The sequence below is a fragment of the Bos mutus genome, chromosome 13 (genome assembly GCF_027580195.1).
Source record: "Bos mutus isolate GX-2022 chromosome 13, NWIPB_WYAK_1.1, whole genome shotgun sequence".
NCBI lineage: Eukaryota > Metazoa > Chordata > Mammalia > Artiodactyla > Bovidae > Bos > Bos mutus.
Genome location: NC_091629.1, coordinates 20,225,944 through 20,248,523, shown reverse-complemented (window position 1 = coordinate 20,248,523; position 22,580 = coordinate 20,225,944). Strand labels below are relative to the sequence as shown.

The following is a 22,580-nucleotide window of genomic DNA, read 5'->3' as shown; positions in this document are numbered from 1 at the left end:
CGTTATTGAGTCTTTCGAAACCTGTAATTGAAAGACACGAGGCTCTTTCCGGGAGAGACCCAGAGCCTGGGTCTGGAGAGAATAAGCTCTGAGAGCTAGTTTGGAAGGAAAAGAGATGAAAAGAGAAGGGGCTCTCGTCCAAAATGGCAGGACTCAGGGAAGCCCCAAGCGCGCCCATGAGAGTGAGGGCTTCAAGAGGAAGGCACCCTCAAAGAAGCCTTTCACAGAGCTCAGTGTTTTCCAAAGTGTGGGAAAGGAGGGAAGAGAGAGGGATGGGGAGGGAAGGAACAGGGTAGGGAGGAGGGAGGGAGACGGGGAAAGGCATGGGGCAGACAATTCAGGCCTGAGGATTAGATTTCTCTGCCTGGGCAGACAGACCCAGGCAGCTTCATAAAGATGGCTCAGGGCCTTGGCAGGTGAGAACCCGTGGACAGCCTTGGGACCTAGACCACAGGACCCAGTGTGAGGTACCATATCTGCAGGGCTCTGTTCTGATTGGCCCGTGTGTGGCCAGTGTGAATTCTGATTGGCCAGGAACCAGCCAACCATGTGTTGAGCATTTGGAGCTCCACTCCCGTGGGATTCCGGACCGAATGGACCTTGCGGTTGGGGTGAAGGATGGCCCATCCCTCAGACCACCTTGATCCTCGGGCACACGTGAGACAGGGAGTCCTGGCAGGACACCAGCAGGAGGCAAGGGAATGCCTAGAGAAATAGTCCCTTTTTTCCACCATCACACGGAAATGAGTACTCAGAACCCAAAACAAAGGCGAAATACACATACATAAAGACAGTGATTTTCTTGGCCCATCTGAGATGCAGACCCACCGCGCGATCTCGGGTAGTCCTCACCACTCCCCTGCATAAAATATATACATACTACCCTCATTTTAGAGGAGGAAACTGAGGTTCAGTGCGGTAACTCACGGTACCAATGGAACCGTCCTCCGCGCCATCTTCACGGCCGTTGCTTACTCTGCCTATGACACGTGCAGGCTCAACCATCCCCAATGCCACCAGGGTCACCCCTGAAGGAACCCACCACAGATCAGGATCTTTGTATTATAAACCAACTTTTAATAATAATAAAAAATCTATCATGAATTGAATGAGAAGATCTGTACATTGTAAAGTAAACCAGTGCACAACGCCCTTGTCCGCAGGGAACCCTCTCCCTTTCTGCCATGGGGGTCCTATATTTGTATCAGGCCACCTCTGTCCAGCGACAAGCTCACCTCTTGCAATCTGATGCAGGGTGGCAAGAGAGGGAAGGTGACTCCTGGGGATTCAGGGAGCCAAGATGTTGATGCGGCTTCAAGCCTGCAGGGCAGAGGGAAACCTACACCTGATTTCACCCATCAGCCAAGGCTGGAAAGGCATGTCCCTGCTGGTGACAGGAGCTGGAGGGGACAAACTCCAGGGGTGGGGAGGGTGGGGAAGGGGGCCGGACAGGGGGTAGATCCTGTGTAGGTTCCTGTGCCCTGGTGGGCAGGGTAGCTTCCTGTCTCTCTGGCTGGCTGAGAAGTCCCAAATGCCCTGCTGCTGCCTTGCTCTGGATTAACATTAAAAAATAAATTACAGAAGCCACCACTCAGGGTTTGCCAGCAGCTCCTCTACCACAGAGGACAGACGCTGGTGTGGGACTGCCTCTCCAGTGGATGGTTCAACTGCCTCTAGCCCCCAGGCCTGGCCCAGCCACCTCTGAAACCCTTGGAGCCAGTCATTCGAAGAACAAAGTGATTCACCCTAATACAGGCCAACGGCTAGAGAACTGAAGGTGGGTGGGGAAAGGAACCCTAGTTGATACCTGTAAGCAAGATCTTAAGACCCTAATACTTAAAAAGATGAAATACTGACATTTTTTGAATTTTCAATAATTTAGTTTTTTTTTTTCTTTTTTTTAGTAGAACTGGGAAAAGTTGTCAATACTACTTTATGTTGGTCCCCTGTTAGACAATATAGCTTTCTTTGAAATTTAAAACGCAAATATATACTCACACAACCTGGGGGGCGGTGGGGCGGGGGACGGGGTGAGGTGGGAATCTCAACACAACCAATGACAACATAAAAATCCCAAAATAAACCATAGAGAGTTCACGCCATATAAATAAAGTGGGGCAAATCTTGTGCCCTGGGCTGATGGCTCCAGTTCTAATGGCGTTGATAGAGGAAGCCAGGGTGGCTTTCAACCATCCTCTTGGTAATAAGTGTTGTGCCCTGTCCCTCTGTCTTTCCTGGCAGAGGTCTGGCTTTTCTGAGTCCATTGGGGAGGTTAGTACAGGGTTAGAGGGGGATCTGGAAGCTAAGGTGAGGAAGAGACATGTGTGGTCACCTGGAATGTGGGCTTAGAAGGAAACCAGGGGTTTCCAAAGTGCAGGTTGAGTCATCCCGAGGGAGTTGGGGCCACGGGCCTCCAGCTGCAGCGCCCCTGACATCTCCCCTGTGTCCTGGGGACTTCTGGACAGGAGCCTAGGCCCTGGAGGCACCCATCAGTTCTGTGGGTCCCCAGGACCCCCTCTGGCTTCTGGCAGAAGTGTGGAGAATGTGCTGGGCCAGGGCCAATCTCCAGTTCATCCACGAGTCAGGGCACCGTTTATCCTCCCAGGAGGTGACATGATGGAGGAGGCCGGGCAGATCTCGAGGCAGGCGGAGTGGAGGCCTTGGGCCAGCTCTGGAGAAGGCCGCGTGGCCCCCTGTGTCCTTGTGAACCCCAGCTCCAGAGGATGCAGCCGGGCATCAGGCACCTCGGCGTTTAGAGGTCTCCATCCACTGGTGGCTGGCAGAGGCGGTAGAGCCTGGTGGATGGAGGTGAAGAGGATGAGGGGCGGCCACGGCCCGTTATTATTATCGTCGCAACATGTGATTTATGTGAACGTGCAATCATGCCCAGAAAGCAAAACTCAGCAGGTGTAAAAAGATGCAGAGTAAAAAATTACTGAGGTCGCCCACACTCTGCTCCAGCAGGCCAGTCCCCGCCCCTCAGCAGTCTTGCTCCCTCCAGACTGGCAAGGGGTTTACACATACAATGCAAACACGTGCACCCGTGTGTGTCAAGATACGCATGTGGGTGTGTGATTATACGTGTGGGTATCTGTGCATTTTTCCACACTAATGGTGGCCAAGTAGACCCAGCACTCTGCCCCTGGAGTTTTTCATTTAATACATCTTGGGGGCTTCTCCCTGCAGCACGTGCAGACCTGCCTTGGCTTTCTTTCTGCACTGGGAGGATTCTGAGCCCCACCTTCAAGTAAGAAGGAGTCACTAAGAGGTTTCAAGCAGGAGAGAGCATATATGCCGTGCGAGAAGGATGGCAGGGGGACCAGACAGGAGATGGCCACAGAGACACAGACAAGACAGGGAAGCAGGAAGGCACAGGGGTCAGGAAGGGGATGGTCTGGGTTCAGAAGGGCAGCTCTGATTCTGTGTGTTAGCTGTGTGACCTCGGACAAGATACTTAACCTCTCTGGGCCTCACTGTCCCCACTGCCCATGGCAGATAACACGAGTACCTTGCTCACAGAGTTGTTGTTTAAGCAAATAAGTCAACATAGGTAAAGAGATGGGAATGGTGCCTGGAGCAGGGGAAGTGACATAGAAAAGCATTTAAGGGACTTCCCTGGTGGTCCAGTGGCTGGAACTCCACACTCCCAATGCAGGGGGCCCAGGTTCAGCCCTAGTAGGGGAACCAGATCCCACACACCGCAACTAGGAACACACAAGTAAGGATCTCGCACGCCACAGCTAAAGATCCTGCCTACCATGATGAGGATTCCACACGCGGCAACCAAGACCCAGGACAGCCAAACTCATAAAAAATAAAGAAATAAATTTTTGAAAAGTATTTAAAAGCAACATGGGCCAAGAGTGTACGCAAAAGCTACTGGAACACATGTAAGATCTGTATGAGTTCTTGTATTGCTCCAACACCGTTTCCCAAGTCTTGACAATGTCCTGTGGTTACATGAGACATTATCCTGGTGGGGGGGGCGGGGCATTGCTCCATGAAGGACCCCTGAAAACTCCGTACTATTTTTCTAACTTCTTGTGGTCAAACTATTTCAAAATAAAAAGTTATTTAAAAAGTGTGGGCCGATGTCAAAAGCAAATCAGGACAGTGTGGATGGAGAAAGAAAACGCACTAAAATGAATTATTCCTAGGACAGGGGGCTGCGCACAGTGCTATGAGAAGGTCTGACACTGACTCGGAGACAACGAGGCCATGAGGACAGGAAGAAGCAGGTGGGCTGAGGGCTTTGAGGGCAGCAGAGAAGCAGCACTGGGTGAGCAAGTTTGGCGGGGGTGGGGCACACAGATAGTTGCCCCACACTTCACTTGGGACCGGCCTCACTTTCCCAGCCAAAGTGGGAGCCCTGGGAGGTAACAGACTAAGTCCTATTTGCCATTTCCCAAAGTAGGGGATCCCATAAATGAGAGGGGAGGACCCATCTGAATGCCAGGGCATCTGTCTGCGGTGAGGCCAACCCCAAGGAAGGGAGCAGAGGGAAGGGGTGGAGGGGAACAGCCACTCACCGCGGGGCGCCCTGGGGCACCTGGTCCTTGACCCGGAGGTTTTTGGCCAAAATCTCCACCCTGGGGCCCTGGAAAGAGAGAACAGTGAGGGCCCAGCTGTCTCTTCGTGGGCGCAGGGCGCTTGAGGAGGTGTGTGGGTGTGGGTGGGGTGACTGGGAGATCCCCAGAAGCTAAGATCTGCAGCCCCTCCAGAGGGGACACGGTCATCAGCCCCATCCCCAGGTGGCCCCTCATCCCACCTGGGCTGTGAACCCACCACGCCCAGGCCTGGGCACCTCCCCTGCAGTCTGACAGGGCCCTGGGGCCTAGGCACCTTACCTGCTTCCGCATGATGTCTGTGGCCTGCATGATGCACTTGGGCAGCAGCCCGTGGCTCCGCGCCAGGATGGCCGCCTGCTCCAGGGAGAGGCTCAGGGTGCTCCTGCAGTGGGGTGGCAAGGGGTGGGGGGCAGCACGTGAGACGTGGGCGACGTCCTGCCCCCCACACAGCACCCAAAACCCCGATCGGAGCAGCAGGGACAACGGACAGAAGCGAGAGAGTGGTCTAGCCCGGCTCCAACCAAGACGGGCGCCCATTCTTGCCCGTGTTCTATGGATGCTCCAGCAGAACCAGACGGCTCAGCCGCTCGGTCACGCCAACCAGAGTCAGGGGGCTGGGAAGTTCGGCAGCTCTCCCAGGACCACCTTCCCCTGAGGTCCCATCTCACAGAGGACAAACTGAGGCCGAGAGTGGGCCATGGCCTTGTCTGGGCTCAACAGGGAGCGGAAAAACCAGGTTTCGAAACAGGCCTCATCTCCCATCTTGGGGCCCCAACCCGCAGAGGCACGCCCAGCCCCCTCCCGGCCACGCCCTCCTTCACCCCACGCTGGGGCCCCACCCGCCTAGACGTCCGGCCACTCCCCTCCGCCGACTGTGCATCCGCGCACCTCTGCATGCCGGTGGCGCACATGGCGATCTGGCAGGCCCCCAGGCGGTAGCAGAGCTCGGAGGAGATGGGGATGAGGCCGGCGCCCAGGCTCCCGGCAGCACCAGGCTTGGGGTGGACCAAGGACTTCATGAGGCGGCAGAGCTCGTCCAGGGCGTTGATGGGGCGAATCAGCTGCGAGGTGCACACGCCGGGAAGGTCAAAGGAGGCCCCCCACCCGGCCTTCTGCCCCAGTCTTCACCTCCGATCAAGCTCCATCACAGCAGCTGTCTTCCCCACTCTGTCACCGGGTGACTGAGCCAGAATTCTTCCACGACCCCTGCGGCTGCCCCACAAGCTGGCATTCGGCACGCGCAGTATGGTTCAGGCCTTATCCTCCCATCAAATTCTCTTCACCTGCACAGGTGAAGCCAAGAGCCAGCGCCCCTCCCCGTCCTCTCTAAACGGCAGCCTCTCCCCATCCCCGTCCTCTCTAAACGGCAGCCTCTCCCCCCGGGAACAGTCAGTACCCCACTCTCCACCCCCTGCTCCCCGGCTTGTCGGGCATTGCCAATGCAGGCACAGAACTCTGGCCAAGGCTTTCTGTGTCATCTTAAGACTCTGCCAGCAGACTACAAACCCCCAAAGGGCCGTGCCCCCTTCTCCTGGAGCCCCAGCCTCACAGCCTGAGGCCAGGAGCCCCCATAGTACCCTCAGAACTGAGGCCCAGTAGTGCCTGGGCAGAAGGAGAAAGGCCTGGAGCACGCAGGGGATGGGGTGGGTCAGGGGTTGGGGGAACAGCCCCTAGACGGCCGAGTGTGACACACAGGAGCGTGGCTGGAACAGCCAGATCTTTCCATTACTCAGGATAGGCCAGAAGCCTCTGTTTTATGGGAAATCTTCTGACTTTTAAATGCTGGCAACAAATAGGAAACAAACAAAAAGAACACTGCATGGCCATATCCGGCGTGGGGCTCTAGCCCCAGAATGATGCTGCAAGGAGTGGGTGCCAGGGAGAACACATCATCTAAGGAATTCTAAAGCGGGTCAGGGAGAAATTGGAATTTCTAGAATGGGGAGGGTGCTGGGGACCCCAGGAGACGTCCTGGAGAAGGGACTGCAGAGGCAGTGTCCCAGCCAGCATTCTGGCTGTCACCCTGGTCACTGTCCAACCCGGCAAACCCCCGGCCCTGCCCAGATTCCACGGCAGGTGAGGGGAGAGAGGGCACACCTGGTCTATCTTCACCGCCGTGGTGCTGGCGTCCGTGGGCAGGTTAGACCGTTCCAGGTAAAATGCCCTGAAAGAGATGAGAAGTGTGAGGCTGGGGCCACCACACCCCCCATCCCATCCCCTTCTCCCGCCCCTGCCCCACCACAGCCTCTTTGTCTCCCAACAACTCAACGAAACGAATCAGGGAGAGTGGCTGACACAGCTCTCCATGCCCACAGTCACCTGTTCCTCCAACAGCCCAGGAGGAAGCAGGAAGGGTCCTCAAATGCCCCCTCCCCCGACTGCCCATCTGAATCAGCACCCCACTCTCTCTCCCGTGCTGGTGCGTCTCTCCTCTGACACCACCATCACTTGACATGTGACACTGCTCGTTTACTGGTTTATTGCTCATCTCCCCTTCTAGAATAGCACTCAGCCAAATAGTTGACATTTTAAGCTGTGTGGACCAGTCTGTCTCTCTAGAGATGCTATGCAGCTCTGCTGTTGCAGCACAAAAGAAGCCATAGACGATACATACAGGGATGAACATGGCTGTGTGCTAATAAAACTTTATTGACAAAACGGGGTGGTGGGGTCCAGGGGCCATGGCTGCTCTAGAATCTACACTCCATCAAGAACAGGCTTTGTGCAGTCACTGCTGACTCCTAAGCAAGCACCCAGAACAGAGCCTGGCCCACAGAAGGTTTCAACTGACAGGTGCTGAAGGAAGGGATGAATGCAGATCACAGAGACCATATTTTAAATATTCAGCAAACGGCAGAGAACAGACCGATGGCACTGATCGATCCAAAGAGATGCCAGATGTAATAACAGAGGTGACTGTTCTCCCTGCACAGACAAATGAAAGTATCATTCTCCCATTTCCGAATGGTAAAGCTGGGCTAGGCCCGCTTACCACACCCTGACACCCTGGTGTCCTGCTTCTCAGCCCACCTTCTTCATGGCGGGAGAAGGTGACGCGGAAGGAGGAAGGGGCCAGAGTCAGGGCAGCAGGAGTGGGGCTCCTTCCTTGGGCCCAAGGCTTCCTCCTGGTGAATGTGACCCCTACTCTCCTCTTCTCCTTGGCGGGCGTCTCCTCTGAGCAGGGCCAAGGCCCTGGGGTCACACCCCTCACTCACAGGCTCAAGGATCCTAGGGCCCCCCATCACAGCTCCCTCCCCCATGCAGAATGAAACAGGCATCTCCTCCCAGCTGGCAGGACCTGCTACGAAGCCAAGCAGACCCAGTTCAAAGCTCAGCTCAGCCAGTGTCTAGCTGCATCCCTTGGGTGTGCTCCCTGGGCCTCAGTTTCCCTCATCTGTAAAATGGGTTAGAAAGGTAACTACTGTGAGAATCTGAGGAGCTCGTGTAGGCAGAGGGACTGACACCCAGTAGGTGCTCAAGAAACGGCACTTTGCCCGCCCAGGCACTGGGGGCTCTCTGGTGCCTTCCACGCAAAGGCCCCCTCCAGGTGACAGTGTCCAGGATCCTGGCCCCAGCGCGAGGCCCATGCAGGTACCTGAGTTTGCGGTAATACTGCTGAACCTTCTCCAGAGACTGGGCATTGATCTCCTGCTGCAAATCTTCCACAGCCTGGCTGCCTGGAGGAGGCGAGACCTCCATGTTCTCCAGAGCTGTGAAGGGAGAAGATGGGCGAGGCAGGTGCTTGGCTCCCAGCGGACACAGCCATTCCCCGTGGGCCCCCACGGCCCGTCTCCGCAGCTCACCTTTCGTGAAGAGCACAGTGTGGAGCCTCAGGCTGGCCCCGCTCTCCAGGCGGGAGGGCAGCTTGGAGAAGTGGTAGCTGTCCAGGTAGAGGACGACCTTCAGTGCCTGCCGGCTGCCCTCGATGTGGTAGAAGACATTGGTATCTGTGGGGGGACATGGTGGGCCAGGGACACAGCTGTAAGGGCAGCTTCAGGCCCTCCTTCAGACCTCAGAGCCGCGGCTACAGGCCTCCCTGCCCTCCCGTCCAGGGGTGCCCCACGCTCAGAGGAGCAGCCTCTGACCTTCCTTTTCCCCTCCCTCAACAGGTCTGTTTCCACTGCTTAATTCTTAAACCTGACACTGATTCTGTCCAGCTGGGGAGTCGTCCACGTTTGTCTTCAGAGCCTCACCAAGGTTCCTTGCACCCTCGCCCGGTAGCCCCGGGCCTCCACCGGGCAGAAGCTGCCTTCAAACAGCACCTGTATCTTGCTTACACCCATAGGGAAGAGCACGCGGCCAGGTGGCACTGGCACCCCATCCCATGTCTGTGCAGACATCACTAATCAATCGGTGATTCTCTCTGAGCCCAACTTGGCCTCTAGACAGGCAGCCACTGTCAACCAATTCCAACAGGCACCCGAAACAAAACTCACTGTCCAACTAGACTCCAGTCCACATATTCTCAACAGGGTGCTATTGCCTCTAAGGAGGTGAAAACTGGTTCTTATGGGGAAGGCAAAAAAGACATTACCCTTTTCATGTACAAAGCACAGACATACATACAATACCTAAACGGATATATAGTTTATCCATCATACTAAAACTTCATAGGGGTGTGTGAGTGAAGTCGCTCAGTCATGTCCAATTCTTTGCGACTCCGTGGACTGTAGCCTGCCAGGCTCCTCCATCCATGGGATTTTCCAGACAAGAATACTAGAGTGGGTTGCTATTCCCTTCTCCAGGGGATCTTCCCGACCCAGGGATGGAACCTGGGTCTCCCGCACTGCAGGCAGACTCTTTACTGTCTGAGCCACCAGGGAAGCCCCATGGGGGTGTGTGGCGATCAGCAAAAAATTGTCTAAATAGGATCCTCAGGGAGGTGATAAAAAACAACAATTAAAAAAAAAAGGACCAGTGGTTCTCAAACTTTGCTGCTGCGTTCAGTTGCTAAGTCATGTCCAGCTCTCTGTGACCCCACACCAGGCTCCTTTGTCCTCCACTAGCTCACAGAGTCAGCTCAACTTTGTGTCCAGGTCTTCAAACTAGCTTCAAAATCACCAGGAGAACTTATTATCACAGATTTCTAGGCTCTACTTCCGGTTTTGGATTCAGGAAGTCCTGGATGGGGCCCAGAATTAGTTTTTCTAACAGTCCTCCAGGTGCTGGTCCAGGGATCACAGAGAACCATGGCTCTAGAACTGACCCCGGCGGTTCTCAGTCCTGGCTGTACATTTAAGTTTCCTGGAAAACTTATCTAGAATCCCAATGTCCAGGATTCATCCCACAGACTGAATCCAAATTTCCAGGGCCAGGAGTAGGACCAAGCCTCAGTATCTGAAAAGCTCCCCGGGGTATCCCAGTGCAGTCAGGGCTGAGACTGGGCTAGACTGTGAGCTCCAGGAGGGCAGAAACCATGGCCACGTCTCTCTCCACTGCAGCCCCAGAACCTAAAACTGAGCCTTACACACAGGATGTGCTCGTAATTATAGGGATGTGGATGGATGGATGAGGGGGTGGATGGATGGGATGGTGGATGGATGGGGTAAATGGGTAGAGGGAGGTAGAGGGATGGGTGGGTGAATGAATACATGGATAGATAGATGGGTGGATGGATGAGTAGATTAATAAATGGATGAGTGTGTGGGCAAGCAGAAAGATGGGGGGAGGGAGGGAGAACGAAAGGAAAGAAGAAAATTATGGTGTTAAGTTCTTAGAAAATCTTAACACATCTTCATTCCAAAGAAGGTTATCTCTGGGAGTTTTCATTAAGAACTGGGTCCTGGCTGTTCTTCCCTCCTAAGTGCTGTTGGAGATGGCTGGGCTTATATGAAACGAGACCCCCTTCTCCCACATATGTTGGGAGCAGGCGGTTTGAAAGCACTGGGTCCCAGGTCAACCCTAGGCAGCTGGCCTGGTGGCAGAGGGAGGGGCAGGGTGACCCCAGAGCAGCCCCTTCCACCCCAGAACCCCGACTCTCTCAGTGGGGGTGGGAGGAATCACTCACTGGCCACACAGTTCTCATCCAGCTGCTTGAAGGAGAAAGTGACGTTGTCCAGCTCCGAGAGGGTCACCCAGATGTCTTCCAGCATGGTCCGTTCCTCCTTCTGCAGGAGGAAGACAGGGTGGAGGAGTTTCAGACCCCACCCCTGCCCCGGGTTTTATTTCAAGATGCTGCGATTCAACTCCGGTTGACACACCAGGCTGTGGCCCTTCCAGGCAGGAGGTCCTGTGCAGGGCTCTCCAGAGCTGGAGAGGAGATCACATTCACTCCAGGCCTGTCCCACCTCTTCCAGGTCAGAGCCCACCTCTGCTCTAACGTGCCGGGTGGCTCTCTTTCCTGAGCCCTCCCACCAATCCCACTGAACCGTTCCAACCCAGCACCCAGTTCAGAGCCTGCATATCTTGTCGACTGATGAATTAACACACTGGGTCTCGGTGACTTCATCTAAGAGAAGGAAAGTGAGGGCTGGGTATTCACGTCCAGAAATCAAGTGAGAAGGTATCTGCCATCAGGCGGGCGCCCGTCTGCAGCACTGGCCAGCAGAGGGAACCCCAAGGCCACACTTTCCCAACCAGCCTGCAGTTGTGACTTCTCCTCCCACCTGGGAAAATGTCTAGGAGGCTCAGAGCTGCAGAAGCCAGGGGAGCTCCGACCTGGGCGTGCGGGTAGAGGAACAAATACCACAGAGAAGGTTTTTATTCCTGGGGGGCATTGGCTCTAAGTACCGGTACCCCACAATGCTGAGTCACTGGCTCTGCCATCACCCCCAGGGGCTGGTAGAAGGACCCACCCTGATACTGAGCCCTGAGAGTGAATAAGCAGGGCAACGAGTGATAAAAGAGAAGATGCAGAGAAAGCAGATCAGCTGGGGGAACTGGGCTTAGCATAGGACTCCCATAGTTCACACCCGCTCCCTGAGCCTTAGTGTTCTCATCCTTAAAAAGTGGGCATAAAGGACCTGCCTTGGGGCTCCTGCAAGGGCTAAACCAGAAGCTACTTGCACCGAGGAAGTTCGCCTGGATCATCACAAACGCCTGCTCACGGGTCTCCCAGCCTTTGCCCTTACCCCGCAGCCCCAGGTGATCCTTTAAGTGCCAAAGTGAGATCCTGTCCCTCCTCTGCTCAAAACCCTCCCCTGGCTCCCACCCACTTGAAGGAACAGCCAAAGTCTTACAAGAGCCTGCAAGACCCGCACAGTCAGACCCCGGGGGGTTCTCAGGACTTGCCGCCCCTCCCTGGGCTCACTGTTCCAGCCACACTGGGAACCTTGTTGTTTCTCAAACACTGCGTGCCTGCTCCAGCCTCAGGGCCTTTGCACCTGCTGTCTTCTCTGCTTGGAGGGCTCCTCCCCAGGGTCCGATGGCTCATCCCCTCCCCTCCTTTGGTTCTTGGGTCAGAGGTCACCTTCTTTGTGAGGCTCCCAGTGGCCACCTTATCACACTTTCAACTGCCACTGCCCACAGACCTTCCTGCCCCCTCCTCTGCTTAATTCTTCTCCTTAACCCTTATCACTATACATGAGGGTCTCTCAACTGCAGAACGACTGACACTTGGGGCCTAGATAATTCTCGGCTGGGGGCTGGGGTGGCTGAGCACCCTGGAGGAGCAGCCCCTCCCCTGGCCTCTACACACCAGACACCAGTACCTCCTCTTCGTCAACCGAAAACGTCTCCAGACGTTGCCGCATGCCCCCTGGGGGCAGAACTGCCCCGGTGAGGACCAGAGGTCTACACCATCCATGTCCTTGGCTACTTATTTCGATCTCCCCAAAGTCAGGATATAACATTCCTGATATAAGGACATGGTGCTGTGTGTCAAGCGCCGGGTCCCCGGTGCCCAGAATAGGGGCACCCAGCAGGTTCTCAGTGAGCCGCTGTGAATGAACGAACGAGGAGCGTGACGGCGGAGCGCGCCCTCCCCGGGCCCCACTCACCACGGCTGGCGAGAGCAGGGACTGGCAGTGCAGCAGGACGCCCGTGGCCGCCACCTGCTCCAGCCACTTGCGGCTGGCGTCCCGGCTGCTCTCCTCGTACTCCCCGTTGTTGTTGTAGCGGTAGCTCAGGGCCGCCAGCAGCTGCTCGGAGAAGGCGCACACGGCGGCCACCAGGGCCTGGCAGAAGATGCCGTCCCGCCGCAGCTGCAGCTCTGTGTCTGCGGGTGGAGGGGGCAGAGGGGCCACGCGGGGCCATCAGCAGGCTGGCACCCCGAGGCCCCGAGCTAGCCCCCTCTCCCCTAACCGGACCACCCATCTGGGCCCAACTTGCCAAAATTCTCTCCATCCCCCGGCACCAAAAGCCAACTCCTTTAAAAACTGACTCTCCTAAAGCAAGCCGATCTGTGTCAAAACTCAACTCTCTCAATGACCCCTCTGCCTATTTAAAAAAATAAAAATAAAACAGGGGCTGCTTTGGTGGTCCAGTGATGAAGACGTCACCTTCCGATGTAGGAGGTTGGGGGGCGGCTAAGATCCCACGGGCCTCACGGCCAATAAACCAAAACATCAAACAGAAGCGATGTTGTGACAAATTTAGTAAAGACTTAAGAAAAAAAAATGATCCTCATAAAAAAAAAAATCTTTAAAAAACAAACTTGTGATTTCCCTAACACTTGCCCCAAACCCCTACCTTCAGCTGTTCCTTTATTTATTAGGGAATGTCTCAGCCTTGACTGAGAATGACAATGACAACAAGCTCCATGTTTGAAGAAAGGCAGTTTACTATTTTCTCTGTTTTTGAGAAGTACACTTTCTTCCTATCATCCCTCCCCACTACCTCCAATTCCTTGGCCCCTGCCTGTGATGTGATTTGCAGAACTGGCCAATTTCAGGCAGTTGGTCATTTAGGGTTCTTATCTGATGCTGGGAGGGATTGGGGGCAGGAGGAGAAGGGGACGACAGAGGATGAGATGGCTGGATGGCATCACTGACTTGATGGATGTGAGTCTGAGTGAATTCCAGGAGTTGGTGATGGACAGGGAGGCCTGGCGTGCTGCGATTCATGGGGTCGCAAAGAGTCAGACACGACTGAGCGACTGAACTGAACTGAACTGAATCTTCAGAAAGGGATTTTTTGTTTTGCTTTTGCCTGCACCACTCGGCTTACGAGATCTTAGCTTCCCCCCAAAAAAAGCTGAACCCAGGCCCTCGTAGTGAAAGTGCGGCGTCCTCACCACTGAACCAGGGAATTCCCTGAAAGGCATTATTTTTGATAACTGGCAACATCCAACAGGTTTTCCGTGCCCAATTTTGACCTAGATCCTATTCTAGCTGCCCCATGGCTGAGAATTTCTGGAAGGATGGGACAGAGAACACGTCCAAGATTTCCCTGGGCGCCCATCAGCCCCTCTTCCTTCCCACCATCTGCAAGGGCAGGAAGCCCCAGGCTGGGGCTGAGGGCTCCACCGGCAGAAAGCCTCTGAAATCATCAGTGCTGTATGCTGGGTCCTCACTGAGATCAGCCCAGGCCTGGGAGGTGACAAGAGAGAATGCTCCTAGCTCCAGGGCCTGAGACTTGTCCCCTGGACACAGGAGGAGGAAGTGAGGTCCGAGAAGTTCTCAAGGTGCTAGAGGCCACAGGGCTACCTCCCCCACAGGCAAGCCCCAAGGACCCTGTGGAAGTCAACCTTGGTCGGCAGGAGAGGCCTTCCCTGGGCTGCAGTCACGAGCGCCAGCTGCCAGGACAGCCTCTCCCGGGTGTACCCGGCATGTGCACATTGCAGACAGTTGCCCTTTCAAAGCCCTCACCTGTGCACTTCAGCAAGGCCAGGAGCAGCTGGTTCTTTCCATCTGGAAGGAGAAGGGACCGAGAAGGGAGAGGGCTGAGTGGAGTAAGCAGAAGATGCCGACAGAGCCCAGCCTGCCCCCCGGCCCACGTACTCTGCCCCGCTTTGCAGTGAAGCTCTGGGTACACGCAGCCAGGTTCAGGAAGCTTTGAATGAGTGTTGGGTGGATCCCAGAAACCTCGGACATCCAGGGGGTGAAACCCCAACTGTTATCTGCACCCCAATTGTTTATATACACCCGCCGAACAAAGACTGAAACCAGCCCCTGCAACTCCTGGGCCAGAGCCCCCAGCCCACACCTCGCACCTGCTCGTGGGCATATACAATGGGTGCTCACATAAGTTCACACGCATCCTAAGGTACTTATTCACGCCACCCTACATGGCCAAGCCCTGCCCACATGCAGACAAAGCTCAGACCTTCCAGACACAGGCTAACATCCTGGTTTCTTTCCTTCACATAAAGGCTCTTGGGCCCAGACGGGGCTTAGAAAAACCGAAAGGCCTTTGGGTCTGGGCTCTTGTGATACATTCTATCCTGGGGAGGCCCCAAGATGCAGGGCTGGTGTGACAGGAACACCAGCGTCTGCTTATTGAGGACTCACAGTGTGCCAGGACCTGTACCAAGTGCCTTACTTGTACTGACTCACTCACTCCTCACAGCAACACATAAGGGAAGACGCCCTGTGGACCCATCTTACAGTGGAGAGACTGCGGCACAGAGACGTCAAGAAACTTGCCAGGATCGCACAGCCAATAATTGGGAGAGCTGGGGTTCAAGCCCTGGCCATCTGGCTCCAGAATCCATGTTCTTAACCAATGACAGCTTTGGAAAACAGGACAGCTCAGGGCCAACCCAGACTTCCAACTCAGAGTGGGCTGTTCCTGGGGGCATGAGCCTGGGGCCAAGCACCCCCTGCTATGCTGATCAAATGTCTCCCTGGCCTGGGCTCCTTCTAACCCAGGAGCCTCAGGTTCAAATGCTGCCAAGGGCCAGGCAGGTAACATAAGGGGCGTGAAGCAGACCCTGGGCCACGGGGTATGGCGGGGTCCACCTGGCCTGAAGGCTCCCCTCCCCAACCTAAAGATGGAGGCCACCGTTCATCTCCAAGCAAGTGTGAATGCAGGACTGCAGGCCTGTTACTGCCAGATCGCCTGCTTGTTCAAGAATAGCCAGATGTCTAGACTTGCATGTGGGCTTTCAGATGACAAGTATTGGAAGCAGATTCACAGTTTTTAATGCTAGAGCATCCACACCTACCTGGAGGCCCAAGTCTGATAAGGACCCTCTCTCCCCTCAACACACACCTGTAACCTTGATCATAAACAAAAGAAACCTAACTGAATCCACAGCTTTGGAAGCTGGGAAGGAACAAGCTCGGCCTTCTCAGCCTCCTGATTCTGCGAGGAAGGCCCCAGGCACCCCAGATGAGCAGTTCCCTGACCACGTGTGTACTGTCCCAGGGCCCTGAGAAGCGGCACTGGCTCTTCCTGTCCTCTCCCTGGGCCTAGAGAGACGTGGGCACAGAGGTGGACCCTCCCATGTTCCACATTGAGAACTGGAGGCCACAAGACCGCCACGTGACAGCCTTCCCTGCCCGACTGACCTTCCACGTATCTCTGAATGTTGTCCACCAGGGTCTTGATGGAATTGGGGAGGTTCCAGGGGTCCTCCTGAATGCTGATCTGGATCAGGTTCCGGCCACGGATTGTACATTCCTCTTTCTGTTTGAACTCTGGAGCAGGAAAGTGACAGAGGGGCAGGAAAGAGCCAGGGAGCTTTGAGAAATGGTGCTACCGAGGCCTCTGTCCCATCACTAGATTCCAAAGCTCAGAATCTGAGGTCAAGGATGCTGGTGGGAGCCTTGGGTATCATCTGGTCCATGGGAAGACAAATAGATGGTAAGTGTGCTGCTAATGGATAGTACCATACCCATGGCAGACATCACCACTCAATCTCAGCACTCCTTTCTACTAGTCTGAGGATGGGACTGCTTGCAGGCGCAACCAATCCAATGCAGAATCACAAATGAATCTCGGCATTTTCTTCTCCTGAGCCTGAATGTAGTCACAGAAGCATCCTCAGGTCCTGCCCCCTCACAGCCACAACCAAGCTGGCACATGAGCTATAACCTAGCGTAACCTTTTCCCTACACAGAGGAGGAAGTCGAGGCACAGAGGGGGGAAAGTGGCTTGCCTAAAGTGACTCATCAAGGCAGTGACCAAGATGGGACTTGAATCTGATCCCAGACAGGCTGACAGAGGCCTCTGCTCCTTCGGCCTCGTGTCTGCTACACAGTCTCAAGTTTCTGAGATATTTTATGGTTTTGGCTCCTCTGAGTTTGACATTTCTTCTTTCAGAGGTCCATCCCAGGCAGAGATGACCCTGAAATAGTCGGAGGGGCTCTGCTAGGGCACCCCAACCCCTCACCACTTCCAACCCTCACTTAGAAGCAACTGGTTCTCCCCCTGCACCCTACTGGAAATTCCTGGAGGTCAGAGGCAGTGTCTCATTCATCTCACAAGCCCCAGAGCCCACCACAAGGCTGAGCACAAGTTGGTTCTTGGAAATTACTTACTGAATATATGGATGCATGGATGCTGGTGGGTGGGTGGGCGGGTGGATGGATGGATGGATGAATGGGCGGGTAGGTGGGCAGATGGTGGATGAATGGATGGGTGAGTGAATGGATAAGTGGATGGTAGAGGGTCAGTGGGTGGGTGGAGTGGGTGGATGGATGGATGGATGGGTAGATAAATGGGTGGGGATGCATAAATGGGTCGATGGTAAACAAGAGGAAAGGCAGGTAGAAAGACATAAATGTTGATTATTTTTCTCTCCATCATTTCAAGAAGAAAGTCTCAATTTGGTGCCGTCAAGCCCTTAACACTTCTTTAACCTGTTAACCCCTCTCGTGAATAAACAACAAAGCGCTCTGGACAGACGACAGTGCCTAACTACAGCGCAAGGGCATTTTTCACTGTTGGTTCCACTGGACTTGTTATTTTATGGCATGTTATGATGATTTTCCACTTACTGGAAGTTTAATAAGTTCTTTTCAAAATTATATTTTTTAAAGGGAAACACTTTTTCAGACAAGATCTATCAATAACAATACAGGCAGCAAATGAATATAGTTTAAAACTGTAAAGATGTCGGCAGAGTCTATGACTGTCTCTAAAACGATGAAGAGGGTCAAGGGTTTTTGAGGTCTGGCAAACTATGCTCCAGCCCTTCCCCTTGTGTTATATATGGGCAGACGGAGACCCGGAAGGGCTCAGGGACCAGCCCAGGGGTCCACACACGTTTTCTGTAAAGAGTCAGATAGGAACTGATTTAAGCTTTGCAGGGCACTCAGCTCCTGTCACACGTTTTCTTTTGTTTTGTTTTGATGAACTCACGATAAATGAAAAATCATTCTCAGCTCATAGTCTGTACAAAAACAGGCTGTGGGCCAAATTCGGCCCATGGGCTGAGCTTGCTGACCGCCCCTGGGCTGGCCCACGCCATTCGGCAGGTGAGGGGCACAGCAGGCAGTGTGTGGCCCAGGCAGCCTGCCCGCCGTCCAGCACACGCGCCACATCACAGGCTGTGACCCTGATGGATGCGGGCTGCCACCCCCTCACCCTGCCTGAGGACTCTTCTCTGCTCACCTTGTAAGCTGTGGTCCATGGGGAAATGCTTGGTCTCTTCAAAAGCTCTGCTCATGACTGGCCCCTTGAGGAGTGTGTGAATGGAGTCCACCTGGGCGAAAGGAAGCCCCGGGTTAGTTTGGCCCTAGGGGCCCTCCAAGTGGCTAGAACCTGTGACCTCTGGCCCCTGCCCTGGCTCCTGGCTTACAGGTTCTTACCTGGGGTGATGGGAAGAGCTCAAGGTCAGGCCAGGGTTGGGACAAAGATCCTACCTGGTTAAAGAGATGCTCTAGGCAGCCATGAAGCTTGTCCTGCTTGTCTGATGGGATCCTCATGTCACAGGGCAACTCATCCCCTGGCAGAAGGAAGAAACCACAGCCATCAACTATTCCTGCCCCATCACACACCTTCCCAGGCTCTCTCACAAGAAGGCAATGTAGCTACAGAGCTCCGAAACCCACAGCGGACTTGGAGCCTGACAGATCCAGGTCCCAGCTGTGCGACGCTGCACACATCACTTGACCTCTTTGAGCCTCAGTTTGTTTATCTGCAAAATGGGCAACAGGAACTAAAACATTACACAACTGTAAGTCACTGTTACTATTTTCACTCTGAAAACGAGTGAAGGAACCAGATCCCACATCTCTCATTCATCCCCGTTTCATTTAAATCGCCTTCCTAAAACCTCCCCAGGGGTAGTTTTTGCAGCTGAATAGCTTCTGTGATGAAACATTTATCCAAAGTTCAGAAATAGCTCTGATATTTCCTGAGCTTCCTTTTCTTCTGCCAAACTGAAGTATAATTAAAATTAAATTTTTATGCACAGACTACCTCCGGAAGGACACACACAACCGCAGTGGCAGCGGGAGCTTGGGAACCAGGAGGCCGGGGAGCAAGGATGGGAGGGACGTTTGTCACCACCCACCCTCTCCCACTCATGCCTTTTGAATTATGAACCATGTGAGTGTCTATCCCATTCACAAAATAAAAATGTTAAAGGCTGAAATCCATGAAAATTAAAACAAATTTGTCTTTCGGTGAAAGTTGCAAGTAACATACAATCGAATGTATATGCTCAGTTGCTTGGTCGTGTCCAGCTCTTTTGCAACCCCATGGACTGCAGCCCGCCAGGCTCCTCTGTCCATGGGATTTTTCAGGCAAGAATACCAGAGTGGGTTTGCCAATTCCTCCTCCAGGGGATCTTACCAACCCAGGGATTGAACCTGTGTCTCCTGCATTGGCAGGCAGATTCTTCCCCAATGAGCCACCCTAACTTATAAATTCTTATTTATGTCTGTCTTTCCCTCCAGCCATCCACTCACATTTCTCCACCTCTGTGCAGAAATACATGTTCACCAGTGACCCCCAAATATCCTCAATGGTCATTTCTGTGGGAGAGGCTGAGATTCTGACTGATTTTCTTTTGTGTTGTGTGAATTTTGGGTTTGAGCACATGTCATTCCTGGAAACCATCAGGTCGCCCTGTTTTAGCAATGCGGGAGCCCTCGTCCCATCCGGTAACTGGAGTGTTTTTATCTGTTCTGTGTCCACGACACTCACAAAGAACGTGAGCTCTACAAGGGCCTGTCTTTTCAAAATCCACGGCTGTGGCCCCAGCATATAACAGGTGTGCAAGAAACACACGCAAAATGAGGGAAGGAAAACCATTACCAAACCATGCAACGTAAGAGAAAACCAGAGGATGTGTAGGAAAGTGTAACAAAATAAAAACAAACAAAGCACCATCTCGCCAGGGGGCCCCCAGCCCTGGCACTCACCGGAGCCCATCTCGTCGCTGCCCAGGTAAGAGCTGTTACTTCTCACGCTGGTGTAGGACAGAACAGAGTCCCGATTGCTGTTACATTCGCTGCAGAGTGGCAGAAAGGAAGGTGTGAGTCAACCCTCTGCCTCCCCGCTCACAGCCTCTAGTCCCAGCATCCGGAACCCACTTTCTGGAGTGTAGACAAAACCCTTGGGTAGATGACTGGCCCGGAGAGAGCACTGTTGGCCAGCCAGCAGTGCCAGAGATGGGGAAGGTTGTCCCAGTGAGTTTCCTAGGTCCCACCCTGGAGAAACCTCTCTAGGCCTCGGTATAAAAACACAGAAATGGTAGGTGGACAGTGACTCATCTTCATTCGGGTGTAATTACCGTCACTGCCCTCGTGGGACAGTCTTGCCCTTAGATACATCTGCACCCCCACACTCGAACACACGGCCTGGCCGGAAGCCTCCTAAGAACAAGGGCTGTGTGTGCTTAGCTTGCGCCCCATACTCAGAAGGTATGGGGAATCAAAAACCACAACCCTGAAATTCTTCCCTTCACTTTTCTGACAATTGAAAGGAAAAATTGGAGGATCCAAAAATGTCAGAATGCAAACACAGACAGATAAGATCTTGGTCTGTGGACACAAGGTTCCAAGAACATGGGACCCAGTCAGCCAGGCCGTCTCATTACACAGACACCAAGAAACACCAGGCCCCTTGAAGACTGAAAGGCTATAAATGCAGGGAGGACGGGGCCCACGGCCTCGCCAAATTCTATCAGTTCTCTCTTTGCCCCAAACCATATGAAGTGTCCCTCCAAGGTTCTAGTTTAACCACAACCATCAGATGTTCGAGAGCCTTTTCACTGGGGGTCACAGCGCTGTGTTGTGGTACGGAATTCCATGCACTCCACGGTTTATTACAGGAAATTGAGTTTTGAGTTTTCGGTCTGTTCAACACACTAATTAAGACTTCACCAATCTTGTTAATAATTAACCAGGAGAAAACAATTCAGATCCTCGAGAGTTACGAGGGAAAAAAAATAGTCTTACTCCCTGGATCAAGGAAAAACAGTGTTTGTTGCAAAAACCTGAGGCCTGACGTTGGTTTTAAAACACACAGATCTTGACTTTTTCTTGGACTACATTCCATCAACGTATGGGGACAGGAATCGAGGTGGAAAGGATCAGTGGTGTCCCCAAGGAGGCAGACCCTGAAACGTTGGTCTGGGGGGAGGGAGGCTGAAGAGTGTATCCAGGGTGTGCTGTGGGACTCAGATAACTCCCCAGAACCACAAACCACACGGGTAGGCGATAGCACCCTGCCCCACAGCTTCCTGAGAAACGTCCTCTGATTCTGACCTTTCCACGGCCGGGGCCTCAGCTATGCCTCCACACCAAACCCCTCGACACCCTCCCAAGCCAGGCCTGCCCCCACCTGTAGGAGTCCCGGTAGCTCATGGTGTCGTGACCCGAGTCCTCCTGATCCTCCTCGCACACCTTGAAGCACACCTTCTTGCTGGCCCCGTGGTCGGTCCTGTCCATCTCGCTCTCTTCGCTGACCAGCGGTGGGGAGGAGGCCTCCTCGGCCACGGCGGGGTCGCAGGACCCACTGGAGCTGGGCTCTGTGATGGTGGACAGCAGCCTGTGGGAGCAAAGACTTTGAACTTCAAGACACAGGCCCCCTGGTCATTTGTCACCTAGAACCACCCACCTTCTGGATTTAGCCAACTTCATCCCTGACGTACCATTTCAGCCTCCCTTATGCCCCGCATCATCTAGCCAGCCTAGAACTGTGATCAGAGAACTGTGCAACTTGTGTTGGTGAGAACGCTTTGTAGGTGGTGCTGTGTCCTGCTGTATGGCACCAAAAGGGCCATCATGTCCAGTCGTCTTTCTCTCTCTGCAGTGTTGAAATAATAAAGTTCCCCCCCAAACCTTTCACCAAGTTTCAGCCTCTACTGACGATGCTGCCTACATCCATCCTTTCATTAGAGCAGTGGTTCTCAATCAGGATGATTCTGCCCCTAGAAGGCATCTGACAACATCTGAAGACATCTTAGGTGTCACAGCTAGGGAAGGGAGTGCTACTGGCATCTGGTGGGTACAGGCCAGGGATACCGCTAATAACCACTAATGGACAGGACACCCCCCACGCCAAAGGATAATCCTACTCAAAATGTTGATGCCGCAGATGTTGGGAAATCCTGACCCTGACACAGGGCTCACCTGTTGATCTGAGTGACATATTGCTTCATCTCCTTCAGGGCCACATCCAGTTTGGTAAAGAGCTGCAGGTAGGCATCCTGGATCTCACGGTCCTCCTGCTTCAGCAGGAAACTCAGGCCTCGGTCCTCCTGGCCAAGGGCTCCATTGGCTGGCCCAAAGCTGCTGTCGTTGGGACCCTGACGTTGTGGGTCCCCATCCGCAGCAGGCAGGCACTTCCAGGATGGGGCAGCCATGGTGGTGATGCAGTGTTGGGTATAGGACATGGGGTTCAGGTGACCTACGGTAGGGAGGAAAAGTTCACAAACCCATTTTAAGGATCCCAGTAAGTGAAAAAAGTTTCCCTTTAAAATATTCTTTTAATACATTAAACTGCTTTAATAAGCAAGTTTCAATTTGGTGCCAATACACTCTTAACTACTATGATCATTTTCCTGCCTGGAATGTAGACATGATGGCTGGTACTCCAGCAGTCATTTTATACCATGAGGCATCTCTCAGGATAAAAGCAACATTTAGAGATGGTGCCATAGAAAGAAAGGAGGAATCTGGAACTGTGATGACCATAGAGCCACCATTCCAGCTCTAGCCTGTTGGCCTTCAGGAG

General features: G+C 53.7%; 1 protein-coding gene across 1 annotated transcript in view; it reads right to left on the bottom strand.

Moving 5' to 3' along the window:
- Positions 1-1,060: 1,060 nt before the first annotated feature.
- The window catches only part of PREX1 (phosphatidylinositol-3,4,5-trisphosphate dependent Rac exchange factor 1), a 181,481-nt gene continuing 159,961 nt past the window's right edge, over positions 1,061-22,580 (bottom strand). The window contains exons 25-40 of the mRNA XM_070381077.1: positions 21,977-22,253; positions 21,186-21,392; positions 19,763-19,851; positions 18,257-18,339; positions 18,006-18,096; positions 15,959-16,087; positions 14,315-14,356; positions 12,506-12,723; positions 10,576-10,675; positions 8,372-8,515; positions 8,164-8,278; positions 6,666-6,732; positions 5,457-5,629; positions 4,848-4,950; positions 4,530-4,597; positions 1,061-2,795 (exon numbers count right to left, since the gene is read on the bottom strand). Coding sequence (XP_070237178.1) covers positions 2,753-2,795; positions 4,530-4,597; positions 4,848-4,950; positions 5,457-5,629; positions 6,666-6,732; positions 8,164-8,278; positions 8,372-8,515; positions 10,576-10,675; positions 12,506-12,723; positions 14,315-14,356; positions 15,959-16,087; positions 18,006-18,096; positions 18,257-18,339; positions 19,763-19,851; positions 21,186-21,392; positions 21,977-22,253 — 1,949 coding nt within the window. The 3' untranslated portion in view covers positions 1,061-2,752. The remainder of the gene's footprint in view (positions 2,796-4,529; positions 4,598-4,847; positions 4,951-5,456; positions 5,630-6,665; positions 6,733-8,163; positions 8,279-8,371; positions 8,516-10,575; positions 10,676-12,505; positions 12,724-14,314; positions 14,357-15,958; positions 16,088-18,005; positions 18,097-18,256; positions 18,340-19,762; positions 19,852-21,185; positions 21,393-21,976; positions 22,254-22,580) is intronic.